The sequence below is a fragment of the Haliotis rubra genome, unplaced genomic scaffold (assembly GCF_003918875.1).
Source record: "Haliotis rubra isolate DU_JTF1 unplaced genomic scaffold, ASM391887v1 Scf14, whole genome shotgun sequence".
In the NCBI taxonomy this organism is placed as follows: Eukaryota; Metazoa; Mollusca; class Gastropoda; order Lepetellida; family Haliotidae; genus Haliotis; species Haliotis rubra.
Genome location: NW_025765336.1, coordinates 4431186 through 4459037, shown reverse-complemented (window position 1 = coordinate 4459037; position 27852 = coordinate 4431186). Strand labels below are relative to the sequence as shown.

At 43.0% G+C, this 27852-nt stretch overlaps 2 protein-coding genes across 2 annotated transcripts; both read right to left on the bottom strand.

Annotated features, from left to right (window-relative positions):
- Window positions 1-70: 70 nt before the first annotated feature.
- On the bottom strand, window positions 71-2991 carry LOC124268809 (protocadherin Fat 4-like). Its single transcript, XM_046703829.1, has 3 exons — window positions 2418-2991; window positions 1329-1567; window positions 71-253 (listed from the first exon to the last, which is right to left on the bottom strand). The coding sequence occupies exons 1-3, from the start codon at window positions 2989-2991 to the stop codon at window positions 71-73; spliced, it is 996 nt and encodes a 331-aa protein (XP_046559785.1).
- A 2518-nt stretch (window positions 2992-5509) lies between these two features.
- On the bottom strand, window positions 5510-26222 carry LOC124268808 (protocadherin Fat 4-like). The gene is made up of 19 exons (XM_046703828.1): window positions 26219-26222; window positions 25449-25685; window positions 23558-23802; window positions 22518-22698; window positions 21194-21605; window positions 19731-19924; window positions 18796-19038; window positions 18385-18563; window positions 17000-17186; window positions 16155-16575; window positions 14053-14246; window positions 13377-13619; window positions 12954-13207; window positions 10207-10393; window positions 9208-9619; window positions 8214-8407; window positions 7249-7485; window positions 5854-6092; window positions 5510-5740 (listed from the first exon to the last, which is right to left on the bottom strand). Exons 1-19 carry the CDS (start codon window positions 26220-26222, stop codon window positions 5510-5512), a joined length of 4494 nt encoding a protein of 1497 aa, XP_046559784.1.
- Window positions 26223-27852: the final 1630 nt, after the last annotated feature.

Sequence of the window (27852 nt, the reverse complement as noted above, 5' to 3'; positions counted from 1 at the left end):
ATTGTCAGCCAACAACTGCTGGTAGTATTTAAACTTAAACGTTGCAATATATCATCTGTTGGTTTACCTGTCAAAACCGACTCGATACTGTAGACCACGTGACCATCAACTCCAAGGTCAGCATCGGTGGCAGTAACGACGATGACCTCATATCCGAGGGTTCATTTTCGTTGACGGTCAGTACTGGAAATTCACCGCTACTGTCCGGCTTCGGACTCTGATACACAGGGTCAAACTCGTTCTGGGGACTGATCTGGTAAATGTAAATATTTAAACATCTGAACGTGCATTCTTACAAGGTTAATCTAACAGTAAATTATTACCTGAACATGTTCCTACTTCATCCGTCGGTCTCTAACGTTGTTGTGTTATGATGTTGTGACTTGAATACATACTATCAAAAAGTCAGAGACCACCGATTCGTTGTGTTGCATTGAGTCGAATTCACAGGAGCACCTATCTATGTATTTATCTTCGCGATTGACTTGTAATCAAAACCCAGGACCAATTAGATCTTCATGAACTCACGTCGATCTGGTCTAACCACACCGGTAGGGTAGCCTAGTGGTTAAAGCGTTCGCTCGTCACGCCGAAGGCCCGGGTTCGATTCCCCACATGGGTACAATGTGTGAAGCCCATTTCTGGTGTCGCCCGCCGTGATATTGCTGAAATATTGCTATAAAAGGCGGCGAAAACTAATCACTGTATGTGTTTAACCCGCCGCTGGAAAGAAGCCATATTCGTGCAGATGGAAATGGTCTTCACGAATACCAATGTGGAGAACAGAACCAAGCACTCGTGACAACCGAACACTTTAACCACTAGGCTAAGCAACTCCACACTGACACCCTAAGGCTGAGGTAACTTCATAAACTTAGCGATCCGTGAAGAACCGGGTCAGAATTGATCTTCAGCAACCCCTACTTGTCGTAAGAGGCGACTAACGGGATCGGGTGGCCAGGCTCACTGACGTGGTTGACACATGTCATCGTATCTCGAGTATGTATATCGATGCTCATGCTGTTGATCACTGGATTGGCTGCTTAATTACAGACCGCCGCCATTTAGCTGGAATATAGCTGAGTGCGGCGTTAAACAACAAACTAACGAACATAAACGTAACATAGGATTACTTCTAAATGACAGCCTTTACTTTACAAAGAATTGTAATAGTCTTAAACTGGCCTTGAGAAAGGTGGTCATCGGCTAAACCTAACAAATTACAAGACAGCATTGATAATCAAATTTCGTTAATTTATGATGCTTCATCGTCTGCAAACAGTAGATTATAACCATATGCCTACACCAGTCGTCAGGCGAATATTTACCTCAACTACGACAACAGTCACTCCCGTTTTAGCATCAGCAGCATGGTCGACGGCGGTTACGATCAGGGTGTACGTGAAGTTTACCGAAGCTGAGCCTTCGTAGTCTACGACCTGCACGTAGAGGTTGTCCCCGTCAAGTCGGAACAATCCGTCGTTGTTGCCGTCGATGATGTTGAAAGAAAACTGTCCGTTGGTTCCGTTGTCGGCGTCGGTCGCAGTGAATGTCAAGATGAGACTCTCTGGAGTATAAGAGAACAGGATCATCTGCATTTTTAAACATATATTTGGTAACATTGTACTCAAGCGTAATCAACAGGAGGCGGCGGGTAGCCTAATGGTTAAAGCGCCCGCTCTTCACGCTGAAGACCCGGGTTCGATTCCCTACATGGCTACAATGTGTGATGCCCATTTCTGATGTCCCCTGCCGTGATACTGCTGGAAGCGTCCTTAACCCATACTCAGTCAGCGTAATCAACAGAACTGTCCATGCAGACACGGAACTGACGTTTAAAGTATCCCATTGACGATTTTGGTTAGAACTCAGCATGTCGGTCGTTAAAGGCGACTGTCGAGATTTGGCGAGCATGCTAGCTCCCATGGATGATTCCAAAATTACGTAGTTCGATGCTCGTTATGTCGATCACTGGATTGTCTGGCCCAGATTCAAATATTTACAGACCACAATGATATAGCTGGAATAGTGCTGAACGAGGTTTTATAGACAATTATTTATTCATTGTCATTAGAATTTGTTGGCAGCTGCGAAGCGGCTGGGTATCCAGGCTGTAAAGCGTTCGCTCGTCACGTTGAAGACCCAGGTTCGATTCCCGACATGGGTACAATGAGTGAAGCCCATTTCCGGTGTTCCAGGCCGGAATATTTCGAAAAGCAGCGTAAAACTAAAGTCACTCACTCACTCACTTTTTGGCAGCTGCAGTCATCATTATACTTCATGCACACCAGCGAATGCTCAAGAGATTTCCTTGCGTTTGTATTTCATACAGACCTTTGAGTACATGCCATTTTTTCGCAACAAAGGGCAAACAAATATCGATTTTAATTTAAACATTTCTTCTGGATAATAATTACCTCCCGTCCCATTTTCTGGAACAGCAACTGTGTGAAGAGACTTAGAGAACGTTGGCGTGTAGACGTTGCTGTCGTTGCTGCACACTGCATTGGTTTGACAGTTTTCAAAGAGCACCAGTAGGTGACCTTTTCCCTGAAGATTCGGGGTACCCTGGTCTGACACCAGTAATGGTATCGATTGGACCAAGTTTGTAACAGCGACACCTGTTGGGGAGGCTATGAGAGTTACCTCCCCTGAAACGCTGTCAACGGACACATAGGGATTTGTTCCTGCTTCGATTTCGTAAAGAAGGGAGGGACTATCCTCGTCATCTGCCGACAACGTCACGAGTGACGATGCCACGACATCGGTACAGGCTACGTTGACGGTGTATGTGGCGGTTTGAAATTCAGGTGCGATGTCGTTGACGTTGGTGAGATTGACACGTTGAATTGCTGAAGTGGTCTTTGGTACAGATCCCTTATCGGAGACTGTGATCGTGACGTCATAATACTTGACCCCGCCCGTCGATTGGTCAAAATCGAAACTAGAACTGGATTTAAGTTTACCGGTTCCAGATTCGATAATAAACATCCCTGGAGCGTTGACACTCGTATCTGAAACGAATGAGTTGATCATCTAAATAACTGACGTTTATTTTCAATTGTAGGAATATATGAAGAATCAGTAAAGAATTGTTATAATTTTGAAAGAAAAAATAAGGGCCATTTTTTATGTCTCGTAAAAAACCCACTTTGAATAGCAAAGGTTTTAACTGTTCATGACCCTCGAAGTTGTACACATTTTTCTCTGTACCTGACACAACTGACGTAATACTGTACGTCACTTCACCGTCTTCTCCGAGGTCCGCGTCAGTCGCTGTAACGGTGACAACGTCATAATCAGGGCTTACATCCTCATCCACGGTTACACCAGGGAAATATCCTGCACCATTCACAGAAGGACTGCTCCACACGGGGGCGAACTCGTTCTCAGGGGAGATCTAAACAAAAATAATCGGACGTATATATATATTTTAAATCTAAAAGATATTTTTATCTATTATTTTGACAGCGTAAGACAATATTTAATAATATCGTTTGATTAGTATATGCAACTACCTCCACAATGACGACGGTGACGCCTGTTCTTGCATCGGCTGCGTGGTCAACGGCGGTGACCGTCAAGGAGTACGTGAAGTCTATTGACGATGCCGATTCGTAATCCACGACTTGCACATACAGATCGTCCCCGTCAAGTCTGAATAAGCCGTCGTTGTTGCCGTCGCTGATGTTGAATGTAAACTGACCGTTGGTTCCATTGTCAGCGTCAGTTGCAGTGAAGGTCAAGATAAGGGTCTCTGGTTGAACAAGGAAACATAATTACTAATATTTACTTTGTGATACGTATATAAGTATTTAGTTTGTGTTGTCACCAAACGTAACAGTAAGGGTATATGTTCATCGAAGAATCGGATTTATAAAGAGCAAATTCGCATCAACTCTCTTTCTCTGATACTGGACTGATTTTAAGTAAGTTAGTTGGGTTTTACGCCGATTTCAGCAATATTCCAGCAATATCACGGCGGGGGACACCAGAAAAGGGCATCACACATTGTACCCATGTGGAGAATCGAACCCGGGACTGCAGCGTGATGAGCGAACGCATTACCCACTAAGCTACCCCACCACCCGGACTAATTTTAATGTCCCCTGGAGTTCGTGAGGATTCAGAGGCTGACGAAATCCTCCGTACCCCATTATAGGGCTAATCTGACGGCAGATAAATTATTAATGTTACTAATTCATTAAGTTATACTACTGACAGGAATTAGAAATATACCTAATAGTGATAAAATTTCCACATCCGAACACATCCTGCCCTAGGAGGAATACCAGAGCAAATGAATGCACCACTTTATTACTCCCTGTCTCCCCGGGAAGATCCTATACAACTGGATTTCAGCAACACATGATTGTCGTAGGAGACGATTAACGGGATCAGGTGGTCATGCTCGGTAACTTGGCTGACGTTAGTCAATAATTTCCGATTGTGAAGATCTATACTCATGATTTCCATTACTGGATTACCTGTCCCTGACTACATTATTTCCAGACTGCCGTCATTCTCCTTGAATATTGCTGAGTGCGGCGTTAAACAACAAACAAAGAGTCTTGTCAGTGATCAGTCAATATTGAAATTCGATTGTGCAAGTAAGCTGCAATCACTGATACTTCATGAGAATCTGCTCGAAAGATTTACTAACATATATATTTCATGTATGCAATGCCAACTTTTTCGCAACAATGGGCGGAGATAGTATTGCTTCTCGTTTAAACCTTTTTGAACCATTTACCTCCTGTGGTATTTTCTGGAACAGCAACAGTGTGAAGAGACTTTGAGAACGTTGGCGTGTAGACGTTGCTGTCGTTGCTGCACACTGCATTGGTTTGACAGTTTTCAAAGAGCACCAGTAGGTGACCTTTTCCCTGAAGATTCGGGGTACCCTGGTCTGACACTAGTAATGGTATCGATTGGACCAAGTCTGTCACAGCGACACCTGTTGGGGAGGCTATGAGAGTTACCTCCCCTGAAACGCTGTCAACGGACACATAGGGATTTGTTCCTGCTTCGATTTCGTAAAGAAGGGAGGGACTATCCTCGTCATCTGCCGACAACGTCACGAGTGACGATGCCACGACATCGGTACAGGCTACGTTGACGGTGTAGGTGTCGTTCGAAAACTCCGGCGCGATGTCGTTGACGTTGGTGAGGTTGACACGTTGAACTGCTGAAGTGGTCTTCGGTACAGTTCCCTTTATCGGAGACTGTGATCGTGACGTCATAATACTTGACCCCTCCTGTCGATTGGTCAAAATCGAAACTAGAACTGGATTTAAGTTTACCGGTTCCAGATTCGATAATGAACACCCCTGGAATGTTGACACTCGTATCTGAAACGAATGAGTTGATAATCTAAATAGACGACGTTCATTTGCAGTTGTAGGAATTGAGGTTATAAGAAGAATCAGTAAAGAATTGATATAATTTTGAAAAATAAGGGCCATGGTTTATGTCTCGAGAAAAAACCACTTTGAATATAGCAAAGGTTTTAACTGTTCATGACCCTCGAAGTTGTACACATTTTCGCTGTACCTGACACAACTGACGTAATACTGTACGTCACTTCACCGTCTTCTCCGAGGTCCGCGTCAGTCGCTGTAACGGTGACAACGTCATAATCAGGGCTTACATCCTCATCCACGGTCACACCAGGGAAATGTCCTGCACCGTCCACAGACGGGCTGCTCCACACGGGGGCGAACTCGTTCTCGGGGTAGATCTTAACAAAAATGGTCGGATAGATCATGTTTTTATATTTCAAAGATATTTGTATCTATTATTTTGAGAGCGTCATATGTCAGTAATAATCGTTTCATTAGTAAATTCCCCTACCTCCACAATGACGACGGTGACGCCTGTTCTTGCATCGGCTGCGTGGTCGACGGCGGTGACCGTCAAGGAGTACGTGAAGTCTATTGACGATGCCGATTCGTAATCCACAACTTGCACATACAGATCGTCCCCGTCAAGTCTGAACAAGCCGTCGTTGTTGCCGTCGCTGATGTTGAATGTAAACTGACCGTTGGTTCCACTGTCGGCATCGGTCGCAGTGAGGGTTAGCAGTAGAGTTTCTAAAGAATTCGGAAACCAATTATACCGATCCGTTGAAATGATGATTAATATCTTTAAGTTGATTTTTATGTTGAAATTTATTGACCATTGCTGTCTCCGCCAGCCTTCCATGCAATGCATCATCAGAGAAAACATTTTAAAATTAAGTTACATAAGTATGTAGCAGTGCCTTTATTAGCTAGCGATGCACAAAAATAAGGGTAGGTTTCAAAATGGGTGTCACATTTTAAGTGTGAAACACAAGTTTACTGAAAAGTACCAATAAATTGGAAGGTTGGTGAAGATGTGCAGTAGGTTTTCGGAAGATTTCCGAAAGTTATTCCGACGCAAATATTCTTCATGTGATGTTTCCAGATCTTTGATAATTCTCAAAGTATCCTCCTGAGGCGATTACAAATGGTGTACCCGACCCTGTATGGAGTGAGTGAATGAGTTTAGTTTTACGCCGCACTCTGCAATATTCAGCTATATGGCGGCGGTCTGTAAATAATCGAGTCTGGACCAGACAATCCAGTGTTCAACAGCATAACCATCGATCTACGCAATTGGGCTACGATGACATGTGTCAACCTACTCAGCGAGCCTGACCACCGATCCCGTTAGTCGCCTCTTACGACAAGCATGGGTTACTGAAGACCTGTTCTAACCCGGATCTTCACGGGTACCCTGTATGGAGAGTCTGACACTCGTCGTCTAGCTCTGTGATTTTCCCAAGACCACAACAATTTAATTATTGTTCGTCAGTATTGCTGTTACAAATCCCAATTGCCTGATCCCAGGCGTGACTAGCGACCACTTTAACCACTGAGCTACCCAAACACTCCTCGATCAAGTCTTTCGTGCATTTTGCATATGAACCTCTTGTTGTTTTTGAACATATTTTATTATTTATTTATTTATTTATTTATTTAGCTACCCCAACTCTCCTCGATCAAGTCTTTCGTGTATTTTGTATATGAATCACTTCTTGTTGTTTGTGAACATATTTATTTATTTATTTATTCATTTATTTATTTATTTATTTATTTCAGAACCAAGGGACACAATTTCGATAAGTGTTTATCGTTGGTTGACCTGATTGATGCATGTCAACGTATCCCCAACGCATACATAGATTCTCACATTAATTCATGTTCAAATATTATTTTATCGTACCTCCAGTGGAATTCTCTGCCACAGATACGCTGTGCACTGCCTTGCTAAATACTGGCGTATTGTCGTTGACGTCCATGACGACGATATCTAACGCCTGAGTCGCCACATGCCCGTCAAGGTCTCCGACTAGAAGCACAACGTCAAGATTGACCGACGCTAAATTCTCGTAGTCGAGCGCTTCCTTGAGAGTGATCTCCCCTGTCGAACTGTTTATTGCCAGAAGACCACTATCTGCACCTAATTCAGCAACATCAAGGAATTAAATTTGGTAAATGGTGAATACAGGAACTAATAAAGTAATGCTATAAACGACAAGCATCTCAAGAAAGTTATTAAGTAATTTGAAGCCAAAAATTGCGCAGAATTCGATAATACGAAATTGAAATTTTGAAAAGAAGGTTCAAAAACGTGAGATGGAAATTGAAAGATCCTAATGCAGCATGGGAAGGAAGCTGAAATGATAATTCGTTGATAGTGAAAAGGAATAATGAAATGAAAAGAAAAAAAAGAGTCCCAAAATGCATTGTAAATATGAACGTTTGCTTGAGTCAAACGCTTCTAGTCACTGCTTCAAACGCTTCTAGTCACTGCTTCAAACGCTTCTAGTCACTGCTTCAAACGCTTCTAGTCACTGCTTCAAACGCTTCTAGTCATCCTTGAAAGCTTCTGAAACGTATACAGCCTTGATATGCAAAAATATCAGTATATTACACGCCCACATACGCACACATACGCACACACACGCGCGCTACCTAGTGACAGCGAGTAGTAATTGTTTATACAGCAGTTAATTTAATAAATCATGTCAGCCATTAGTTTCCAAGCAGCAATATTAAAGATCATTTTTGTTCAAACATAATTAGAAAACAATACCCTTTTAAACGGTCCTTCTCTTACTGCCCAACGGTGATAAGACAATTGAAGTGAAACATTAAACAGACTGCACACAGTCAGTTAAACTGTACCTTGTAGACTGTAGGTGAGGGTGTCGCCTTCATCAGCGTCACTAACGATGTAGCCTCTCGCGACGTCCGTCCCCACTGGAATCTCTTCCGGAATGTATATCACCTTGGTAACCGTGACGACAGGAGTCTTGTCGTTTGAGTTCAGGACGTGGACCACGACAGTCTGGTTCACTGTGTATGTACCATCAGTGGCGCTGATCCCGGAAACATAACATCTTATTTGTGCCTCGGAATCTTTTTTTGCGTCATCGGATCTTAGTTTATAATTTTGGTGTTTTTTTTGTTTTACGCCACACTCTTTACGCATATTCCAGCTATATGGCGGCGGTCTGTAAATAATCGAGTCTGGACCAGACAATCCAGTGATCAACAGCATGAGCATCGATCTATGCAATTGGGATACAATGACATGTGTCAACCAAGTCAGCGATCCTGACCACCTGATCCCGTTAGTCGCCTATTACGACAAGCATGGTTTGTTGAAAACCAATTGTAACCCGGATCTTCACGGGTATCTTAGTTAATTATATTTACATAATAATTTACGGATGACACTTTGTCACAAACCACTATGGCAAAAATAAATAAGATTGTCATAATCTAATCATTGTTAAGTCTTCGTCTCATCTATTGTTTTCTGCATTTGAAACAAAGAAACATTTTCAAAAAAGGACTACATATTTTCAGATTTAATTTCAAAACATATTTCGGCATTGTTGTGACCTTTGTAAGTTTTCAGTGAAACAGATCATAGAAGTGTCTGGTTAAGTCAAGAGGTTTGATATAAATGAACATATATAGGGTCGTCCCACAAAGCGAACTTTGGGCTAAGCATAAGATCGCTTTTATGGATTGGACCAAGGTATTTTTGGAAGGCGTAATTGACCCATTGTGAATTGAAATTTATTCATCATGATATAACACCACCACCACCAACAACAACAACAGCAACAACAACAACATAACGATTTTGTTTTGACATCAGTAGTCTCACCTTATAATAACAGCATGGCAACGCTCTTGTTCGAAGTCTAGTTGCTGGTCGACCTTCAACATTGACCCGTCAACCTTGAACTTGGTATCAGAAGTGCTGAAGGTCACGATATCTCCATCGACGTCATCGGCCATCAGAGAGACGACGTCCTGTCCGACACTGGCGTTTTCATAAACATCAACTTCCAGAACAGTGATATTCCATACGGGCGGGTTGTCATTGGATCCTGTGACGTAGACGCGCAATGCACCATGGGTAGAGCGAGGGGATGAGCCTGCATCCGTGGCAGTGATGTTGACGACGTAGTAGTTGACGCCGCCTGTGACGGCATCAGCGTCCAGTTGTCCGGAAACTCTCAACTCGCCACTTGAAGCGCCTATTGTAAACGTTCCAGGTACCTGGGCTCCAGAATCTAAAAAATATAGCGACACGATCAATGGAACCACAACGAACCTAACACGTCAATGCCAGAGAATAACCAGTCTCGGCTACCCGCCATTGGACGTAAATGTATCATAGGTGTCTCTACATAAAGATAGGGCGGTGGGATAGCCAAATTGTTAAAGGGTCCGCTCGACATGCTGAAGACACGGCTTCGATTCCAAACATGGGTACAATGTGTGAAGCCCATTTCTGGCGCCCCAGAAATATTGACTTGAATATTGCTAAAAGTGTCGTAAAACCATACTCACTCACTACATAAAGAATAGATCAAATATAAATAATATCAAGTTGGAGCTTGCGTAGATCGATGCTCATGATGTTGATCACTGGATTGTCTAGTCCAGACTCGTTTATTTACAGACCACCGCCATATAGCTGGAATATTGCTGCGTGCGGCGCAAAACTAGACTCATTCACTCAAGTTGGAGCACTTGGCCTGACAATCTGAGAGTCCCAAGTTGTTATTAATTACTCATGTGCCAATATAAAATGCTAGACGTCTGTAATCAGCATGTGTTAATGGTTTGCCATACTGAGCCTTTATACATGTCTCACCTGTTATGATGGACGTCACTGCATAAACTACCCGACCATCGTCACCGTGGTCACCGTCTGTGGCGTTGAATGCCGCCACAACCGTTCCCATGGTGATGTCCTCTGACACAGTAACGTCTAGGAAGAACCCGCTTCCATCTAAGACAGGAGATGTGAACGCCGGGGTGTGTTCGTTTTCTGGGAGGACCTGTATATCACAAAACAAACTAAAAATTCTTTTCAAATTTACGAAAACATAAATTATATTGTTCAATAAGACTTCAAAAAGATGTGAACCGCCTCCGTGGTGTAGTGGTTAGAGCGTCCGCCCGGAGAGCGGAAGGTCGCGGGTTCGATCCCCGACTGCGTCATACCAAAAGACGTTAAAATATGGTACTTGTTGGTCCCTGCCTGGCGCTCGGCATTAATGGGTACAACAAGGACTGGTCGGCTCGGAGTCAGCATAATGTGTCTGAGTGGGGTATTCATGCTTCACTGCGGCATGGTATCTCAGTGAGCTAGCACTATAAAACCAGCTTAAGTCTGGGCTAGTACAAGGAGCCGCACATACACATACACGCATGCACGTCGTCATATGAGCGAAATATTCTCAAGCACGACGTTAAACCCAATTTCACCTCACCTCACCTCACCCTCACCTCAAAAGATACGATTGAATATTGTGTCACGCCGACCTTAGCTGTATTTCAGCTCTATGACGGCGGCCTGTAAACAATCGAACCAGGATCAAACAATCCAGTGATTGATATCATGAGCATCGACCCAAGCCATCGTTGAACGATGACAGGCAATCAATCAAATTCAGTCTCCTCTTAACAGCAGTTCTTGTTACAGAGGGTGGTGGGGTAGCCTAGTGGTTAAAGCGTCCGCTCGTCACGCTGAAGACCCGGGTTCGTTTCCCCAAATGGGCAAAATGTGTGAAGCCAATTGTTGGTAACCTCCGCCGTAATATTACTGGAATATTGCTAGAAGCGGTGTAAAACCATACTCTCTCACTCATGTTGCAGAGGTCTTATTCTAACCTCACCTTTCCACTGAAGTTATAATTACGAAAATGCTGCAGTTAACATGCAGCATAGGCTGCTAGTTTAGTTTCTCTTTTGTTTATCGTTGTCCTGGCTGATAAATTTAAAATAAAGGACAGCTATATTCGGGGCTTATTAAACTCGATTTCATAATATTCAAATATGTATGGTGATAAAGATAAAACTGCAAGTGTGAGCAAGTGTATTTGGTTTTAATGCAAACAGAAAGTCATAACGAATGTTAGTTTGGTGGGGGGTGTAAGTCTTTAAGTCTTTATTCAGTATTGGAGGCCTCGTGGCCCAGATTACAAACTGTTGAAATTCAAATTTTTGTGTGGAATGCTTACAGGTTATTTCTGATAAGCACAATGGTAAAACATGTAGAAATAGTTATATTGTACAAGAAATGATAAACAGGTTTATATAACACATGAAATCATGTTAATGCAAAATATGGGGGATCATTTTGCAAAAAGATTTCTTTTCAAATACAGTGCGAGTCCCTTCAAAATATTAACATTTGTTGAAGACATAAGTTGTTGTAGTTTTTCTCGGGAAGGGTAGTGATGAAAATATTTTGGAATGAATTTATTTCTAATAACATTATAGTAAGGACAATCCAAATGAAATGAAATTCATCTTCGACAGCCATATTGTCATACATATTAGGGCAGATCGGTCAACGCTTTCTATAACGTTGGGTATGAATCTTCAGGTTATGAGTGAGTGAGTGAGTTTAGTTTTACGCCACACTCAGCAATATTCCAGCTATATGGCAGCGGTCTGTACATAATCGAGTCTGGACCAGACAATCCTGTGATCAACAGCATGAGCATCGATCTGCGCAATCGGGAACCGATGACATGTGTCAACCAAGTCAGCGAACCTGACCACCCGATCCCGTTAGTCGCCTCTTACGACAAGCATAGTCGCCTTTTGTGGCAAGCATGGGTTGCTGAAGACCTATTCTACCCCGGATCTTCACGGGTTATGAGAAAGTATACGAAGTCCTGGTTAGTGAAGGTCGTATCCGTGAAGCCTGTGAACTGACACATTGAGGAGTTTAAGTCATCGATTCCGCATTAGATCACTGCCATAAATGTCGTCCACGAACAATTACGACAATGCTTTTCCTTTTGTTGTTGGTGGAACTCCGCGCTCAGTAATGTTCTGGCAATACGACGGATGTCTGTAAATCTGGCTCTGGTGAGCAAGTGAGTTAGTTTTACGCCGCACTCGGCAATATGCCAGCTATGTGGCGGCGGTCTGTAAATAATCGAGTCAGGACCAGATAATCTAGTGACCAATATCATGAGCATCAATTGGGAACCGATGTCATTGCTGAAGACCAATTCTAACCCGGACCTTCACGGGTCCTGGCTCTGGTAAGCTGGCGCTTGACATCATGAGTTGGAAGACGGTGACATGCATTAAACAAGTCAACGAGCGTCACTTATCTCTCCTGTTAGTCGTCTTTCTAAAGCCTGCGTTGGTGAAGACAAATTCTAACCGGGATCTTCATGGGGGCGATGAGAAAATCCATTTCCCACTCAATCCCACGAAAGCTCATCCATTGCTACGTTCATTGTATCCGAGCCATTCTTATAATTCTACTTATATAAATATATATAAAACATGATAAAATAACAATATCTTTCGCCGATCATCGATTCGGAAAAAGTTCATGAAGGTGTGGGTACGTTCTGTAAGAGAGTTATCTACCTTGATTGTGACTATAGATGTCGCTGTGAGTTGAATGTCTCCGCTGGGATTGTCTATCGCTAAGACCTTGATGTTCAGCATGTAATCCGTACTTTCCCTGGCCTCATAATCGACAGCGTTAACTCCCGAAATCAACTCAGTGCCGGACAGTTGGAAGTTACCATTAGGGTCACTGGTGCTGTCGATGGACATCGCGACGGTGCTGAAGTCACCGCTGTCGACGTCATTGCAAGTAATCTCGGACAACACAACACCTGGAATATCAATATTAATTCTTTTAAGTAAGAAACTTTTAAAAAATCTTCGTTTTGTTTCATTGCCATCAATATATGTGTAACGTGTTTTTATTTCACCTTATGCAGTCTTGCACCAACTTTATGCACATTTACAGATTTATGTGACACAGAACTGTTTGATCCCTACCTGATGCTGTATTCTCCGTCACAGTCACCTGGCCAGTAGTGACCCCGCATACAGGTGTGTTATCATTGAGGTCAACCACAGAGAAGTTCAAGGCCACCGAGTCTTGTAAGCCCGCAGAGTCTGTCACGGTCAAGGTCAGGTCATCAACAAGGGTCACATTTCCTGGAATGTCTCGATCAATCCGTTTAGCAATGCTGATCGCCCCCGTGGAACTGTCAATGGTGAAATAGTCGGACCCCGTGCCTGCAACCACAGTATGAGAATATACATATATATATATAAAAGATCCTTACACGCATATGGATAGAGTGTGAGTGAATGAATTTAGTTTTAATCCGCATTTAGCAAAATCTAAATAATATCACGGCGGTGGACACCAGAAATGAACTTCACACATTGTACCAATGGTGGGGGTATCAATAGTACGGACCTTATACTGAGTAAGTTTAGTTTTAAGCCGCTTTTAGCAATATTCCAGCAATATCACTGCGGGAAACACCAGAAATGGGCTACAATCAACCCATGCGGGGATTCGAACTAGGGTCTTCGGCTTGACGAGCGAACGCTTTAACCACTAGGCTACCCCACCACCCCAACGCTCGCACGAACTAGCACGTATCAGCGTGTTCATAAAAGCTTTATACATACTAGTAAACATTTGTAATTAGTTTCCCACCTGAGATACTGTAGGTGAGACTGTCTCCTTCATCCGGGTCCTCGACAGATAGAAAGCCACCCACACCCATCCCCACTGGAAGTTCCTCGAGGAGTACCAGGGGTGGGATCAACGTTATCACAGGTTCCTCGTCTACCACGTTGCCAACGTTGATCGTGAGGGAGACGTTTGCAGTGTATGTGCCATCTGTCGCACTGTAAAAATCATTATATTGTAATTACAACGTAAACGTAACGTAAACTTTCCATAGTCAACAACATCGTGATTATATTACTCTGTATCTCATCTACATTGCATGGATTCTATAGCCGTGATAGTCAGAGGAATCTTAACCGATAACTTCCGATAACTTCAATACATATCATATATAATATATAATTTGACAGATGCAGCGCTGAGTGAGTGAGTGAGTTTAGTTTCATCAGAAATGGGCTTCGAGCATTGTACCCATGTGAGGAATCGAACCCGGGTCTTCAGCGTGAAGAGCGGGCGCTTTAACCATTAGGCTACCCACTGTCTCCTGTTGATTACGCTTGAGTTCAATGTTACCAAATATGTGATAAAAATGGACATGATCGTTTTCTCTTATACTCCAGAAAGTCTCATCTTAACATTCACTGCGACCGACGCCGACAACGGAACCAACGAACAGTCTCGACGGCAACAACGACGGATTGTTCCGACTTGACGGGGACATCCTCTACGTGCAGGTCATAGACTACGAAGGCTGATGAGCCAACACTTTAACCACCTCAACAATAACTTGCGCAGAAGCCGATGAAGCAGTCACTTAAAAACCCTCTCAAATGTGTTTGTATAATGTGTATCAGTATCTAGTTTCACTATCATTTGAGGTGAGTGAGTTTATTTTTACGCCTGCACCTCGGCGTGACGAGGATGCAGTGCTGAGACGGACTGAAGGATGGGTGAGGATGTTTAAAACAGCAGCCGAGGCCCATCCCCAATCCAACCCCACCCTCTTGGAGTGCTTGTGAAAGGCGAAGAACGGGGTAGGATGGTCAGATTGGCGGGTTTCTTTGTTACAGGGCGTAAATTTCCAATTGCGTAAATTGATGCTCATGATGTCAGTCACTGGTCCGGACTCGATTATGTACAAAACCGCCGTCACAAATTTTGAGTTAGGCGTTAAACAACAATCAAACATGTATTTTAGCTATATATTATGGTTTGTCAGCGAAGTGTTGGAAAAAAGCCTTTGACATCGCCGTTGACGTGAACTTTTATAGGAAAAAATCAGGCATCGAAAACTGGAAATGATTCAAGACTATTTTTAGTTATTCAAGGGACGTAACTCTGCATGGCGAGTTACAGCACTTAGAAGAACCCGTTGGCATTCCATTCAGACGTAACGGCGTATATACCCTTGTCGCGAAGTACTGGTTTCCGATCCTCAAAGCATTCGTAATGTTACGACCTATCGTAACTCTATAGTTTATCATAGGGTTACGCATGTGGCACTGCTACGTATACTTTGAGGATCGGGACCCTGGTTCATGTAATTTGTGAAGGGCGGTGGGGTAGCCTGGTGGTTAAAGCGTTGCTCATCACGATGAAAAGGCTCGGGTTCGATTCCCCACATGGGTACAATGTGTGAAGCCCATTTCTGGTTTTCCCCGCCGCGATATTGCGGGAATATAGCTTAAACCCAACTCACTCACTCACTCATATAATTTGAGGCACTACTTTGCCTAATACGTCCGATGTGAGCAAGTGAGTGAGTTTAGTTTTACGCCGCACTCAGCAATATTCCAGATATATGGCGGCGGTCTGTAGACAATCGAGTCTGGACCAGGCAATCCAGGGATCAACAGCATGAACATCTATATACGCAATTGGGATACGATGACATGTGTCAACCAAGTCAGTGAGCCTTACCACCCGATCCCATTAGTCGCCTCTTACGACAAGCATGGATTACTGAAGATCAATTCTAACCCGGATCTTCACGGGTACGTCCGATGTTATCGGTTTGGTAGACAATTGAGACCGATCATTCTCTCTGTATCTTTATCCGAGTGAGCGAGTGAGTGAAGTCACATTAAAGATCAATGCTAACCCGGAACTTCACGGGTCATCTTTACCTGAACACTACAGTGTGGCAGTGTTGAGTCTCATAGTCCAGTTCCTGTAGAAGTCTGAGATCAGATCCTACCACCTGGAACAAGATGGCGGATCCTCCTCTAATCTGAAAGTCGACGCTGTCGCCGTCGTAATCCTCTGCCTCCAGTTTGTAGATGTCAGTTCCTGGGGATACCGTCTCATTGACCGTCACCTCTGCCGCAACGTTCCTGAAGACGGGAGCGTTGTCGTTCACCCCTGTCAGAGTCAGTTTTAGGTTCGTCGCTATGGAGTTGGGAGTTGTTCCTTGGTCGCTGGCTTTTACAGCGATTTCAAAGTACTCAACGCCACCCGTTGCTAGGTCTCTGTCCAGGACGCCCGATGTTTTAAGAAGACCTGTCGACTTGTCCAGGAAAAAGAGACTGCTTCTATCAACTCCAGTTTCTGGAAGTAAGACCATGTGCAATAAATTCCGATTGTAGTGTGGATCGGGTGGTTGCACTATGTGAATTGGCTGGAAGTGTCATTGTGACTAATGTCATTGGCTGATTGTCTGAAACGTTTTGCAGTGACAAAGCCGTAATATTGCCTGCGGCGTAAAACAACATGCCAATATCTCCTCAATCCATGTTCAAATATATCGGGAGACATTTTTTTAAAATTAGTTACCTTGACCTTAGGTCTGACCTCATAAAGTGACCTTGCCCTTGTAGTTGGTGTCATGTACATGTCGGGACATGTCAAGGTGGTGTCCTGAAGTCGTATGTTTCCCATTGCTGGAGTACTCTACAATTAACCAGCTGTGTTTTATGTCTCAACAACCACCATGTAGGAACAATCCGTACCTTGTACAGTCACTCACACATACCATCAGTCACTGACGTAATCTCATATATAACGTCACCATCTTCGCCTGCGTCATCATCGACGGCCGTGACCTTGACAACATCAGAGCCAACTTGTGTGTCCTCGGGCAGAGTGAGGTCAGGGAAGCTACCAGAAATGAACACCTGTGGAGTTGTCCACACCGGACTGTGCTCGTTCTGGGGCTGGATCTGCCGGGAGAAGTAAAAGGCATACTGACGTCAATTATGCTGACGATAATCCAGTGACAAAATGGTACCCCAAAACGAAAATTAATATATCTCGTATTTATTCAACGTAAGTTCCGAGTGAGTGGGGGCGGTGGGGTAGCCTAGTGGTTAAAGCGTTCGCTCGTCACGCCGAAGACCCCGGTTCGATTCCCCACATTGGTAAAATGTGTGAAGCCTATTTCAGGTGTCCCCCGCCGTGATATTGCTGGAATATTGCTAAAAGCGGCGTAAAACCATACTCACTCACTCTGAGTGAGTGAGTTTAGTTTTATGCCAATTTTAGGAATGTAAACTGACGTTCATTTGATTTTTGGTAAAATGTTTTCTTTAAAACAGCATTAATATTTTAAAAAGTGTTTTGATTCTGCCTTGTCACAAACATTGTGCAAGTGTTTCCAAAACACCAGATATTGTACCCAATTACAACATTGCTAGCGAAATATTTATGGTTTTAATTGAAATATTATGAACGTCAGTATATATTTAGAGAATAGAATCGGGCCTTCGGCGTGGCGAAACGCTTTAACTTGAATTATGAGTTTCGACCTTAAGGGACCAAGAATTGAAAAGAATTCCATCCGGATTCCTGGCTCGAGTCAAAGGGTTGTATTGTGTGGTTTGACTGATCTCTCCTCCATATCAAATCCATCGATCACTGCTCTATCTGGTTAAACCGATATTAGAGTCAAACACCGTTGTTTCGAGTTTGACTACCGTAAATACTTCGAGTTATCGGATTTGGACACAATCGAAAAATGATGAATTAAAAAGGAATATACAGTAGACGTAGACGTAGGTTCTACTTCGAGACAACGATAAGTTCGATACAACGATGTTAGACAATGTATTTCTGGAGCGTTATAAACAGCTATCAATTGATTCTCATAATTAACTTTATATTTGTTGGTTTGTGTTCGGGGAGGATCTGGGAGACCAGGGGACACCCGACCAATATGTCTTGGGCACCTTTCGACAGTATTGCTATTGCTACGACTACCGCTTATGCTATGTCAATATGGGACCATGGACCCCGGAACTGTACCTAAGACATGTTTGATTTGTGACACAACCTAAAGAATCCCTAACAAGTACCTGAGCTATGATTGTAACAGCGCCGGTTTTGGCAGCTTCGGTCGTGGGTTGGTCGACGGCGCCTAACGTGACGATGTAGGGAACAGAAGCTGTCGATACTCTCGTAGTCGATGGTGGAGCTGGCAGCGTGTACCTCCAGCCCCACCAGGTTGAAGTAGTTAAGGTCGTCACCGTCAGTGATGGACAGGACAAAATTTCCGTTGTCGCCGGAGTCGTTGTCGTAACATGATAACGTGGCTACCAACCCTGAACAAAAATACTGAGGATTATTGGCGTGAATTATTTCGTTTCGTTTTGTAATTTCAAAAAATATAAAAACGAAAAAAGCAAATTGCATTGGTTTACAAAGGCTTGGCTTATGGGCGCTCACACCTTTCCGCCCAAGCAGATTCAACTGGACACAAATAGCAAAACAGTGATGAAAATAATATGAATGAAGTGTTAAAAATCAGTGATGACGACATCAGTAATGTCCTACCGTCCGGCTCCCCTTCAGTAATGTTGACTTTGAACAGAGTCTGTGAACATTCTGGGGCGTTGTCGTTGACGTCCAACACACTGATGTTGAGATTCGCGCTGCTGCTGTGTCCCGCAAGGTCAGTTACAGTTAAGGTTAGGTCATCAAGGACGGTAACTCCGCTACTTCCGTCCCTGTCTATCCTGGCCTTGACCTTCAGTTCTCCTGTTGACGAGTCAATCTCAACATACTGGCTGTGAGAACCTGTCACAAAGAGATGGTTTACTTTTTAAGGTGGCCAGCGTATTCGACGTACACACGTAAACCGTGAAGATCCGGGTTAGAATTGATCTTCAGTAACCCATGCTTGTCGTAAGAGGCAACTAACGGGATTGGGTGATCAGGCTCGCCGACTTGGTTGACACATGTCATCGTATCGCAACTGCGTAGAGTCTGGTGTCTATGGGAATGAGCAACGAGCTACTGCGTCAAGGTACCGTATCACTTTCACAACAAGGTCACTGTTGATCACTGGATTGTCTGGTCCAGACTCGATTATTTACAGACCGCCGCCATATAGCTGGAATATTGCTGAGTGCGGTGTAAAACTAAATTCACTCCCTCACGTACACAAAAACAAAATAATCTGGACAAGTCTCCTCGTGATCAGTTCAGAAATATACAAGCATGCAACAAATTAATCCATTTTCACAATTTGCAACAATAAACCCGAAAGATTTTGAGATTCTAATTTCATATTTGTCAAAGAGTTCAAGGTCTTTTGAAAGTCATTACATCTGCGACCTTATTTTCACATATATAAACACATTTCATAAATACTCCTGTACATCTGAACAATGTGCAAACGAAACAAACAAATCCGATATAATGATGAGTTAAAAAGACATATTCGAGGCTACATCGATACTTTCAAATTTATTGTTCTCTATACGTACCGCTGACGGCAAAGCTGAAGCTGTCGTCGTCGTCCTTGTCGATGACGTCGTACACCCCTCCAATTACAGTCCCCACCGGAAGTTCTTCCGGTATAGATACAGAGCTGTGAAGCGTCACTTCCGGTGAATTGTCATTGACGTCTGTTACGTTGATCGTCAAAGTCACGTTGACATCATGGAGGCCGTCAGATGCACTAAAATATGGGACATCGATATTAATACTTGCTCTGTCGGAACAGTCAGTAATGGAATAGAATGTTAGCGAGTCATACGAATGATTAAACAAGAAGCAATGCATAATGTAATGACTTTATTCTTGAGTCTCAGGTGTTCAGTCTATATCCCGACGACCTCTGGGTTGTCTAACCTAGACTCCCACCCTTCGTGTTGACACGCAGTTTTGCCAAGCCTGACACCAGAAATGGGTTTTGTACATTGTACCCATGTGGGGAATCGAACCCGGGTCCACTAGGGTACGCCACCGTCCCAGGTTATTATAACCTGGATCACTATGGTGTGAAAATCTATAGAACACCGCTTCTAACTAGGGTCCATGATGCCAATTTAAGGATTCCACCGTGGTGGACCAATAAGTGTCCACGATCAAGCTAGGGACCGTTCATAACTTATGGTTAAAGAAAGAGTGTACAATGTAAAATTTATGTACAAAATTGATGACACCCCCACCCCCCGACAAAATGGGTGACCGCTCTTAAAATCATCATCAAAACAAACGCACACGCACGCACACACACACCTCGCCATAAATTATGAACGGTCCCTTTAATTATGCGCGAATGAATGAGCACCGAGTTACTGCGTCAGAGTACCATATCACGCTCTCAACTAGGTCATATATGATATCACAGGGCGCTACTTTAGATACTAAGCTGGTTCCCGGCTCCCTTTGCGCGCGCCAACTTGCGATTTGCGAGACGGGATCCAGCTTACTTCCGGTACCGGATTACCGGTGACAAGCGTATATTCAAGGACCAGTTCTGGTTCCAAATTGTGCGACCGCCAAATATGACTTTACTATACCGGACCATGCTCGGCTGTCACAGTCGTAATAGTTGGCCAATTTTGGGATGGTTAGATCGGAAATTTGTTATTTTGCAAGGATTATTGGTTCTTTACTGTCAACTGACACCCACGAGACCATTCGAAAAGGTATGAAACGTTGTTTATCACCGGAAGTACTAAGGTCTCGCGAAGCGCCGTGACTTACTTACGGGCCCAATGGCTTGCCGCCCTTACTACAAGCTTGTAATAACAAATGCGGTCCTACGCCGATTATCCACTGGGTATTAATAGTAGGATATACTAGGTTTCACTTTGGTACAATGCCATGAAAGTCTTAAAAAACATCCAAACATTAGTAATGATTTAATATCACTATACGTCATCGTTCACTCTCGAAGTCTAACAGTAAAAAGTCTAAAAATATCTACTGTCTTGTATACCTGATCACAATGGTATGGCATCTGACAGATTCAAAGTCTAAAATGCCCGTCGTTGTCACAGACGTCCCGTCAAAGCTAAACAAATCAGCGCCCTCTGTCACTGATGACGTCACGGTGTCAAGGTCGATGTCCTTGACCTCAAGAGTGAACACAATGTCGCCAATAGCTGTGTCTTCGGGTATGTCATGGTGAAAAACTGACGCCCAGATGGTAGGGGGATTGTCATTGGTGTTGGTCACGTGAATGGTCTGTGTGGCCTGGATTGACCTTTCACCCCCGTCTTTCGCAGAGATGATGACGTCATATCTGCTTGTTCCTCCTGTCTCTGTGTCGGCGTCTGGTGTGGCCGTCATCCAGAGTGAGCCGACGATAGGATCGACGAGGAACAGACTAGAGGCGTCGCTGCCTTCGGCTGAAAGGAAGAGGAACACTGACAATGATTTCACGTCACAGAATCTGTTAGATGCGGCAGAAAAACCGTTAATGAGAATTATTGTACATATTTAACAGTATAGATTCAAATCCGCGATAGGAACCCTTGCAATCAAGAAACCTTCGGCTCAAAGAACTCTCACATTTGTCTTGGTCGTTCGACCAATGGTTTCAACTGGTTCCCCCTGACACTGGCTAAAAATTCAATTCATGTAAATTTCCCCATCATTCACAGAAAGCCAGCCAGAAATAACATAACTGATAATTTTGACTGAAATATCGTTTTAATCACAAGCGATCACATCACCACACGAGTGGGCGACTGGATGCTTGATGAGTTAATAAAACTATACACCGAAGTGTCAACATCACTAAAAGGCAGGGATAAGTCAGGAGAGAAAAAACAATAGTGGGAAATATAATGTTTTTCGGGTTTTACATGTTTGTTTTTATGTCATGTTTAACATGCTGTATCCAAGATAATGCTGAACACTTTATGTACGGGGCGATTGGGTAGCCTAGTGGTATAAGCGTTCGCTCGTCACACCGAAGACCCGGGTTCGATTCCCCACATGGATACAACGTATGAAGTCCATTTCTCGTGTCCCCCGCCGTGATATATTGCTGGGATATTGCTAAAAGCGGCGTAAAACCATACTCACTCACATTATGTACACACTCAGGGTTCCAACCAGGTGCGAAGAATATAATTAGGATTATTATATAAACACAACACTCCTGTTCCATCAGTTAAACAATATGGCTCATGGTGACCATTTCAAAACGCAAAACCTATATTATTCTTTAGAGAATAAAAGCAAATTAAAACATTTGACGTTTAATTTTAAAGTGTCTGAAAACGTATTCCATGAGGACTCAGATAAAGATTTACCCGTTGTAGCTGATGTAACACTATAAGTGACTTTTCCATGGTCACCGTCGTCATCGTCGGTAGCGTTGTAGGTCACGATGCTCGTCGTCACTGCTGCTTCAGGTATTGTTACATCCGGAAACTGACCTCCTGCAGGCGCGGGAGACACCCATGTCGGGTCGAACTCGTTGACCGGTAAAATCTTGAATTTTAAGACACGTATCATGATTCGTATTGACTTCATGTCGATTATGGTATCATTAATTGATTTTTATTGTATTGACTGATTGTATTGACTTTGTGATATATGTTCATATTAATGATGGTATCATGAATTGTATTGCCTTATTGTATTGACTTCGTGATATACTGTTCACATCTATGAAGGTATCATGAATTGTATTGACATTTTTATTGACTTCGTGATATAATGTTCACATTGCTCATTGTACCATGAATTGTATTGACTTCGTGAGGTTATGTTTATATCGATGAAGATGTCCTGTTACTGCACATCTTTTAAATAATAACAATCATATGTACACGATGTATAATACATATAACAGTCTGTGTAGTAGTGGGGCGGTGGGGTAGCCTAGTGGTTAAAGCGTTCGCTCGTCACGCCGAAGACCCGGGTTCGATTCCCACATGGGTACAATGTGTGAAGCACATTTCTGGTGTACCCCGACGTGAAATTGTTGGAATATTGCTAAAAGCGGCGTAAAACCATACTCACTCACTCACTCACTGTAACTGGCCTATAGGGTGAGGTTAGTTTTACGCCGCTTTTAGCAATATTCCAGCAATATCACGGCGCTGACCTATAGGACCTCCTCCGTTGTCTATTGGATGGAGTGTCCGACCGCAGAACGAATTGTCGGCGGTTTGAACCCACGGCCGCGTCATATTAAACAGACATTAAAAGATGGTACTTGTTGCTACCCAGCCTTGCCCACGGCCTCAGACAAGGACTAGTCGCATCTCTCTCACCTACATCCTGCGTATCCTGAAAAAGCGCACTCTTGATTTGTGAAACAATCTAAAGAATCCCTAACAAGTACCTGAGCTATGATTGTGACAGCGCCGGTTTTGGCAGCTTCGGTCGTGGGTTGGTCGACGGCACCTAACGTGACGATGTAGGGAACAGAAGTGTCGATACTCTCGTAGTCGATGGTGGAGCTGACAGCGTGTACCTCCAGCCCCACCAGGTTGAAGTAGTTAAGGTCGTCACCGTCAGTGATGGACAGGACAAAATTTCTGTTGTCGCCGGAGTCGTTGTCGTAACATGATAACGTGGCTACCAACCCTGAACAAAATAATGTACCGAGAATTATTGGCGTGAATGTTTTTCGTTTCGATTGTAATTTTAAAATAAATAAAAACGAAAAAAGAGCACCGTCGTCAACGTAAGGGATGGGCAGGAAAAAATTGCCGTTGGCGCCGGAGTCGTTGTCGTAGCAACGTAATGTGGCTACCAACCCTGAAACAACATGGCTGAAACTGAAGAAGAGTTCTACAGTTTGGTTAATGTGATTGATGTTGATGGATCCCAATCTAACGGTAAAAGTATCCGACGATTGAGCAACGAAAGTTTGCTTGAAAAGCTTGGTGTTCATTAGTTATGACATTCGGTAATTGTTGTTACCAACCGGGCTGGAACTGGCCATCAGTAGCCCATGTGTGTTGTTACAGGTGGTCAGGCTCGCTGACTTGGTTGACACATGTCATTGTATCCCAGTTGCGTAGATCGAAGCTCATTGTGTCGATCACTGGATTGGTTGGTCCAGACTTGATTATTTACAGACCGCCGCCATGTAGCTGGAATATTGCTGAATGCGATAAAACTAAACTAAATTGGGATACGATGACATGTGTCAATCAAGTCAGCGACGCTGACCACCCGATCCCGTTAATCGCCTCTTACGACAAGCATGAGTTACTGAAGATCAATTCTAACAAGGATCTTCAAGGGTCTTTTCGGCTTGGAGTCAATATAGTGTTCAGCTGCAACATAAACTGAAGTACAAAAGAAACTACACACCTGGTACCTGGCAACGTAGCAATGTTTCACGACACTCTTAGGTTGTTTGGCAACGTGAACACAAAATATACTTTTGAAAATATTTCCGTTTTTAAGTAACAAAAGGTGAGTACTTTTTGTTGTATGTCAGGTTAGTATATCAGTAGACAAGCAGGGGCTCGCGCGCTATTCGCGTTATAGCTCCAATACTCTTGGACGCAACGTTGAAAACCGCTCCACATGGGGGCGGTGGGGTCGCCTACACGATCCCGTCACGTGGGTGAATGAAGTTGATGTTTCTGTAATAAAATTTTGTTCAAACGATGTTCAATCAATTGTATTTCTACTGCCAACAAGGCGTGAAAGGTTCCAACTTGCACAAAGACCATTGCTCATATGCCTAAAGGGGCGGTGGGTAGCCTAATAATTAAGGCGTCCGCATGAATACCCCACTCAGACACCGTGTAGACCAGTCCTCGTTGTACCCATTAGTGGCGAGCGCCAGGCAGGAACCAACAAGTACCATATTTTAACGTCTTTTGGTATGACGCGGTCGGGGATCGAACCCGCAACCTTCCGCACTCCGGGCGGGCGCCTTGTCATTAAAGCGAGGGCTCGTCACGCCGAAGGCCCGGGTTCGATTCCCCACATGGGCACAATTTGTGAAGACCATTTCTGGTGTCCCCCGCCGTGACATTGCTGGAATATTGCTAAAAGCGGCGTAAAACTAAACTCCCTCACTCGTATGCCTTAAACACATGGCCGCCGCCGCCGATGTCAAAGGTCGCTTTGTTCAAGTAGGCCTCTGGCATAAAACGTCAAAAAGCGAGACTACCCAGTGACAGTTTTACACCAAAACAGATTCCGTTGAGCACAAAAGGCAAAACAGTGATAAAAATTATAAGAATTGAAGACCATCAGTGACGTCCTACCATCAGGCTCCCCTTCAGTGATGTTGACTTTGAACACAGTCTGTGTACACTCGGGGGCGTTGTCGTTGATGTCCAACACAGTGACGTTCAAGTTGACGCTTGCACTGTGACCTGCAAGATCTGTCACGGTCAAGGTCAGGTCATCAAGGAAGGTAACTCCATTATCTCTGTCTATTCTGGCCTTGACTTTAAGTTCTCCAGTATTTGGATCTATTTCAAGGTACTGGTTGTCCGTTCCTGAAACATAAATGCTGACTCGTCTAATCTGCTGTCATCAAAACATCACAGGGGTCTGGGGTAGCCTTGTGGTTAAACCGTTCGCTATACCCGGGTTCGATCCGTGAAGATCCGGGTTAGAATATTGATCTTCAGTAATCCATGCTTAGAGTAAGAGGCGACTAAGGGATCGGGGTGGTCAGGTTCGCTGACATGGTTGACACATGTCATCGTATCCTAAATCGAAAGATGCTCATGCTGTTGATCATCGGACTGTCTAGTCCAGACTCGATTATTTACAGACCGCCACCATATAGCTGGAATATTGCAGAGTGCGGCGTAAAACAACTGTTAAACCAACAGTCATGGAGTAATAACAACTGATGGAATGTCTAACAGGTAACATTGGCATGTGATTCTCGTGCATGACCTGAGGTTACACTTGCAATGGGCGTAACAGAAGCTATATAATTAGAATCTACACCTCAGTCATCTTGGAAAAGTTCACGGACTATAAGACCATTTTCTTCGGGCCATTCCAGTCTCCAACATACCCATGGCGCAGGGACTCTGATGCCGTGCATGACGTACGCGCAGTTTAGATTGAAGTTCAAGTGTTTTCCACAACATTCAGAGGCAGGACAATAATCAACCGTTCTTCAATTTTAAAACCAGGTGTGTGAACTTCAGGTGTCAAAAAGCATGCAAAAAGTAAGTAAGTTCATTGTGCACAAATGCACGCGCGATATGTGACATCAAATTTCATGTAAAGTGCTTTAGACGGGGGAATATACGCATCACACCACACTACCCTTGAAAAATTCTAACAAAAGGTTTCTCAGTGGTTTTCACTTCTACTTGGTATGGTTATCAACAGAAAAAAAGTCTACCAAAATCCCACTGTGCAAAAGGGGTTAAAATCGGTTATTTCTATAACATGGTATCAAGCAGCAGCCAACTACAAGCGATACAGATGAAGAACAAGTTTTTAGGTGAGTAGTATCCACTGCTTGTTTACATTGGAGACAACACATTTGCCAGCATATTTACATGAAGTCTTCTTCCTGCCCATAATGTCAATTTAATGGAAATGGTAATTATTGAGATATGAATTTTGTTGAGTTAGAATATACATCAGCTTAAACTACTCCAAAAAATGGTGTATGATATTAAATGTATAAGTAAATCCATCTCAATGAATGTGCTGTCTGCTATGATGTCAATATGACCATCAGAAGCATATCTACATCGAATAATGGGTAATCTATAATAAAACTTATGATAATAGTTGTTAAATACCAAACAAACAAGATTCACAACAATGTTCATTGAGGAAATTGTAATATAAAGCTTAAATTCAAAGAAAAGTGCAGCAAATTTACAACACCTCCAGCCCCTCTGCTTGGAGCCAAGCTCCTCTGCAGTGTGTTTCACTTTCTCTGCATGGAGTTTGACCTATATAAAAAACTGTTTTCTTGATGCCTTATCATACATTCTTAAATACCCAGATGAATTTTTTTTTAAGTAGTACCTACTTTTTTATCATAATTTCCTATAAAGTTACATGTGAACCATTTTAAACAATTAGTTTTTATATTGATTGATATAATTTCCACAAACATAAAACACTTAATAAGTGCCCTGATTAAGAAAATGAATCTGAATTTTAATGTTTTTTTCAAATAAAATATAATGCAAAAAATCCTATTTTGATCATGATATTTTAGATTTATAGTAATGAATGAACATGAAATATTTAAGTGCTTTGCCTAATAAAATTCAACTGCATGAATATAAGATCTTGCTATTTAATTTGGATTTTTGAACAAATAACTATCTAAAAGCATTGACATATGAATAGGTATGAAAATGTTATTATCTCTACATATATTTTTGGTTATAATAAAACTTAAGTTTAATGTTGTCTTATGATGTTCCAATATACTAGTATTAGCAAAAAACTTTGAAATCGAGGAAAAATAAAAATGTTTTATAGGAAATAAATATTACCATCTTTTCTCTATATAAATGCCAGTGTGAATTGTACCACTGTTTCATCATTTGTTTCAGACCACAGTTGGAGAACACTTATTCAAGTGTCAGTTATGTCTGAAAAGACTTGACAATAGCCGTGACATTGTGAAAATTCGTCAGAAGGAGCCGATGGTATCAACGCTGCTAGTGCTCA

Bases quoted from the DNA above. Each gene is read 5' to 3' on its own strand.
- LOC124268808 (XM_046703828.1), bottom strand. The intron at 9,620-10,206 runs GTGAGACATGTA...TATATTTTTTAG, and splicing joins AGTGACGTCCATCATAACAG to ATTCTGGAGCCCAGGTACCT. The intron at 7,486-8,213 runs GTACAGTTTAAC...TTGCTGAATTAG, and splicing joins CCTCACCTACAGTCTACAAG to GTGCAGATAGTGGTCTTCTG.
- LOC124268809 (XM_046703829.1), bottom strand. From the start codon at position 2,991: ATGTTTATTATCGAATCTGGAACCGGTAAACTTAAATCCAGTTCTAGT. The intron at 1,568-2,417 runs GTAATTATTATC...CTTATACTCCAG, and splicing joins TCCAGAAAATGGGACGGGAG to AGAGTCTCATCTTGACATTC. The intron at 254-1,328 runs GTAAATATTCGC...TACATTTACCAG, and splicing joins TGACTGTTGTCGTAGTTGAG to ATCAGTCCCCAGAACGAGTT.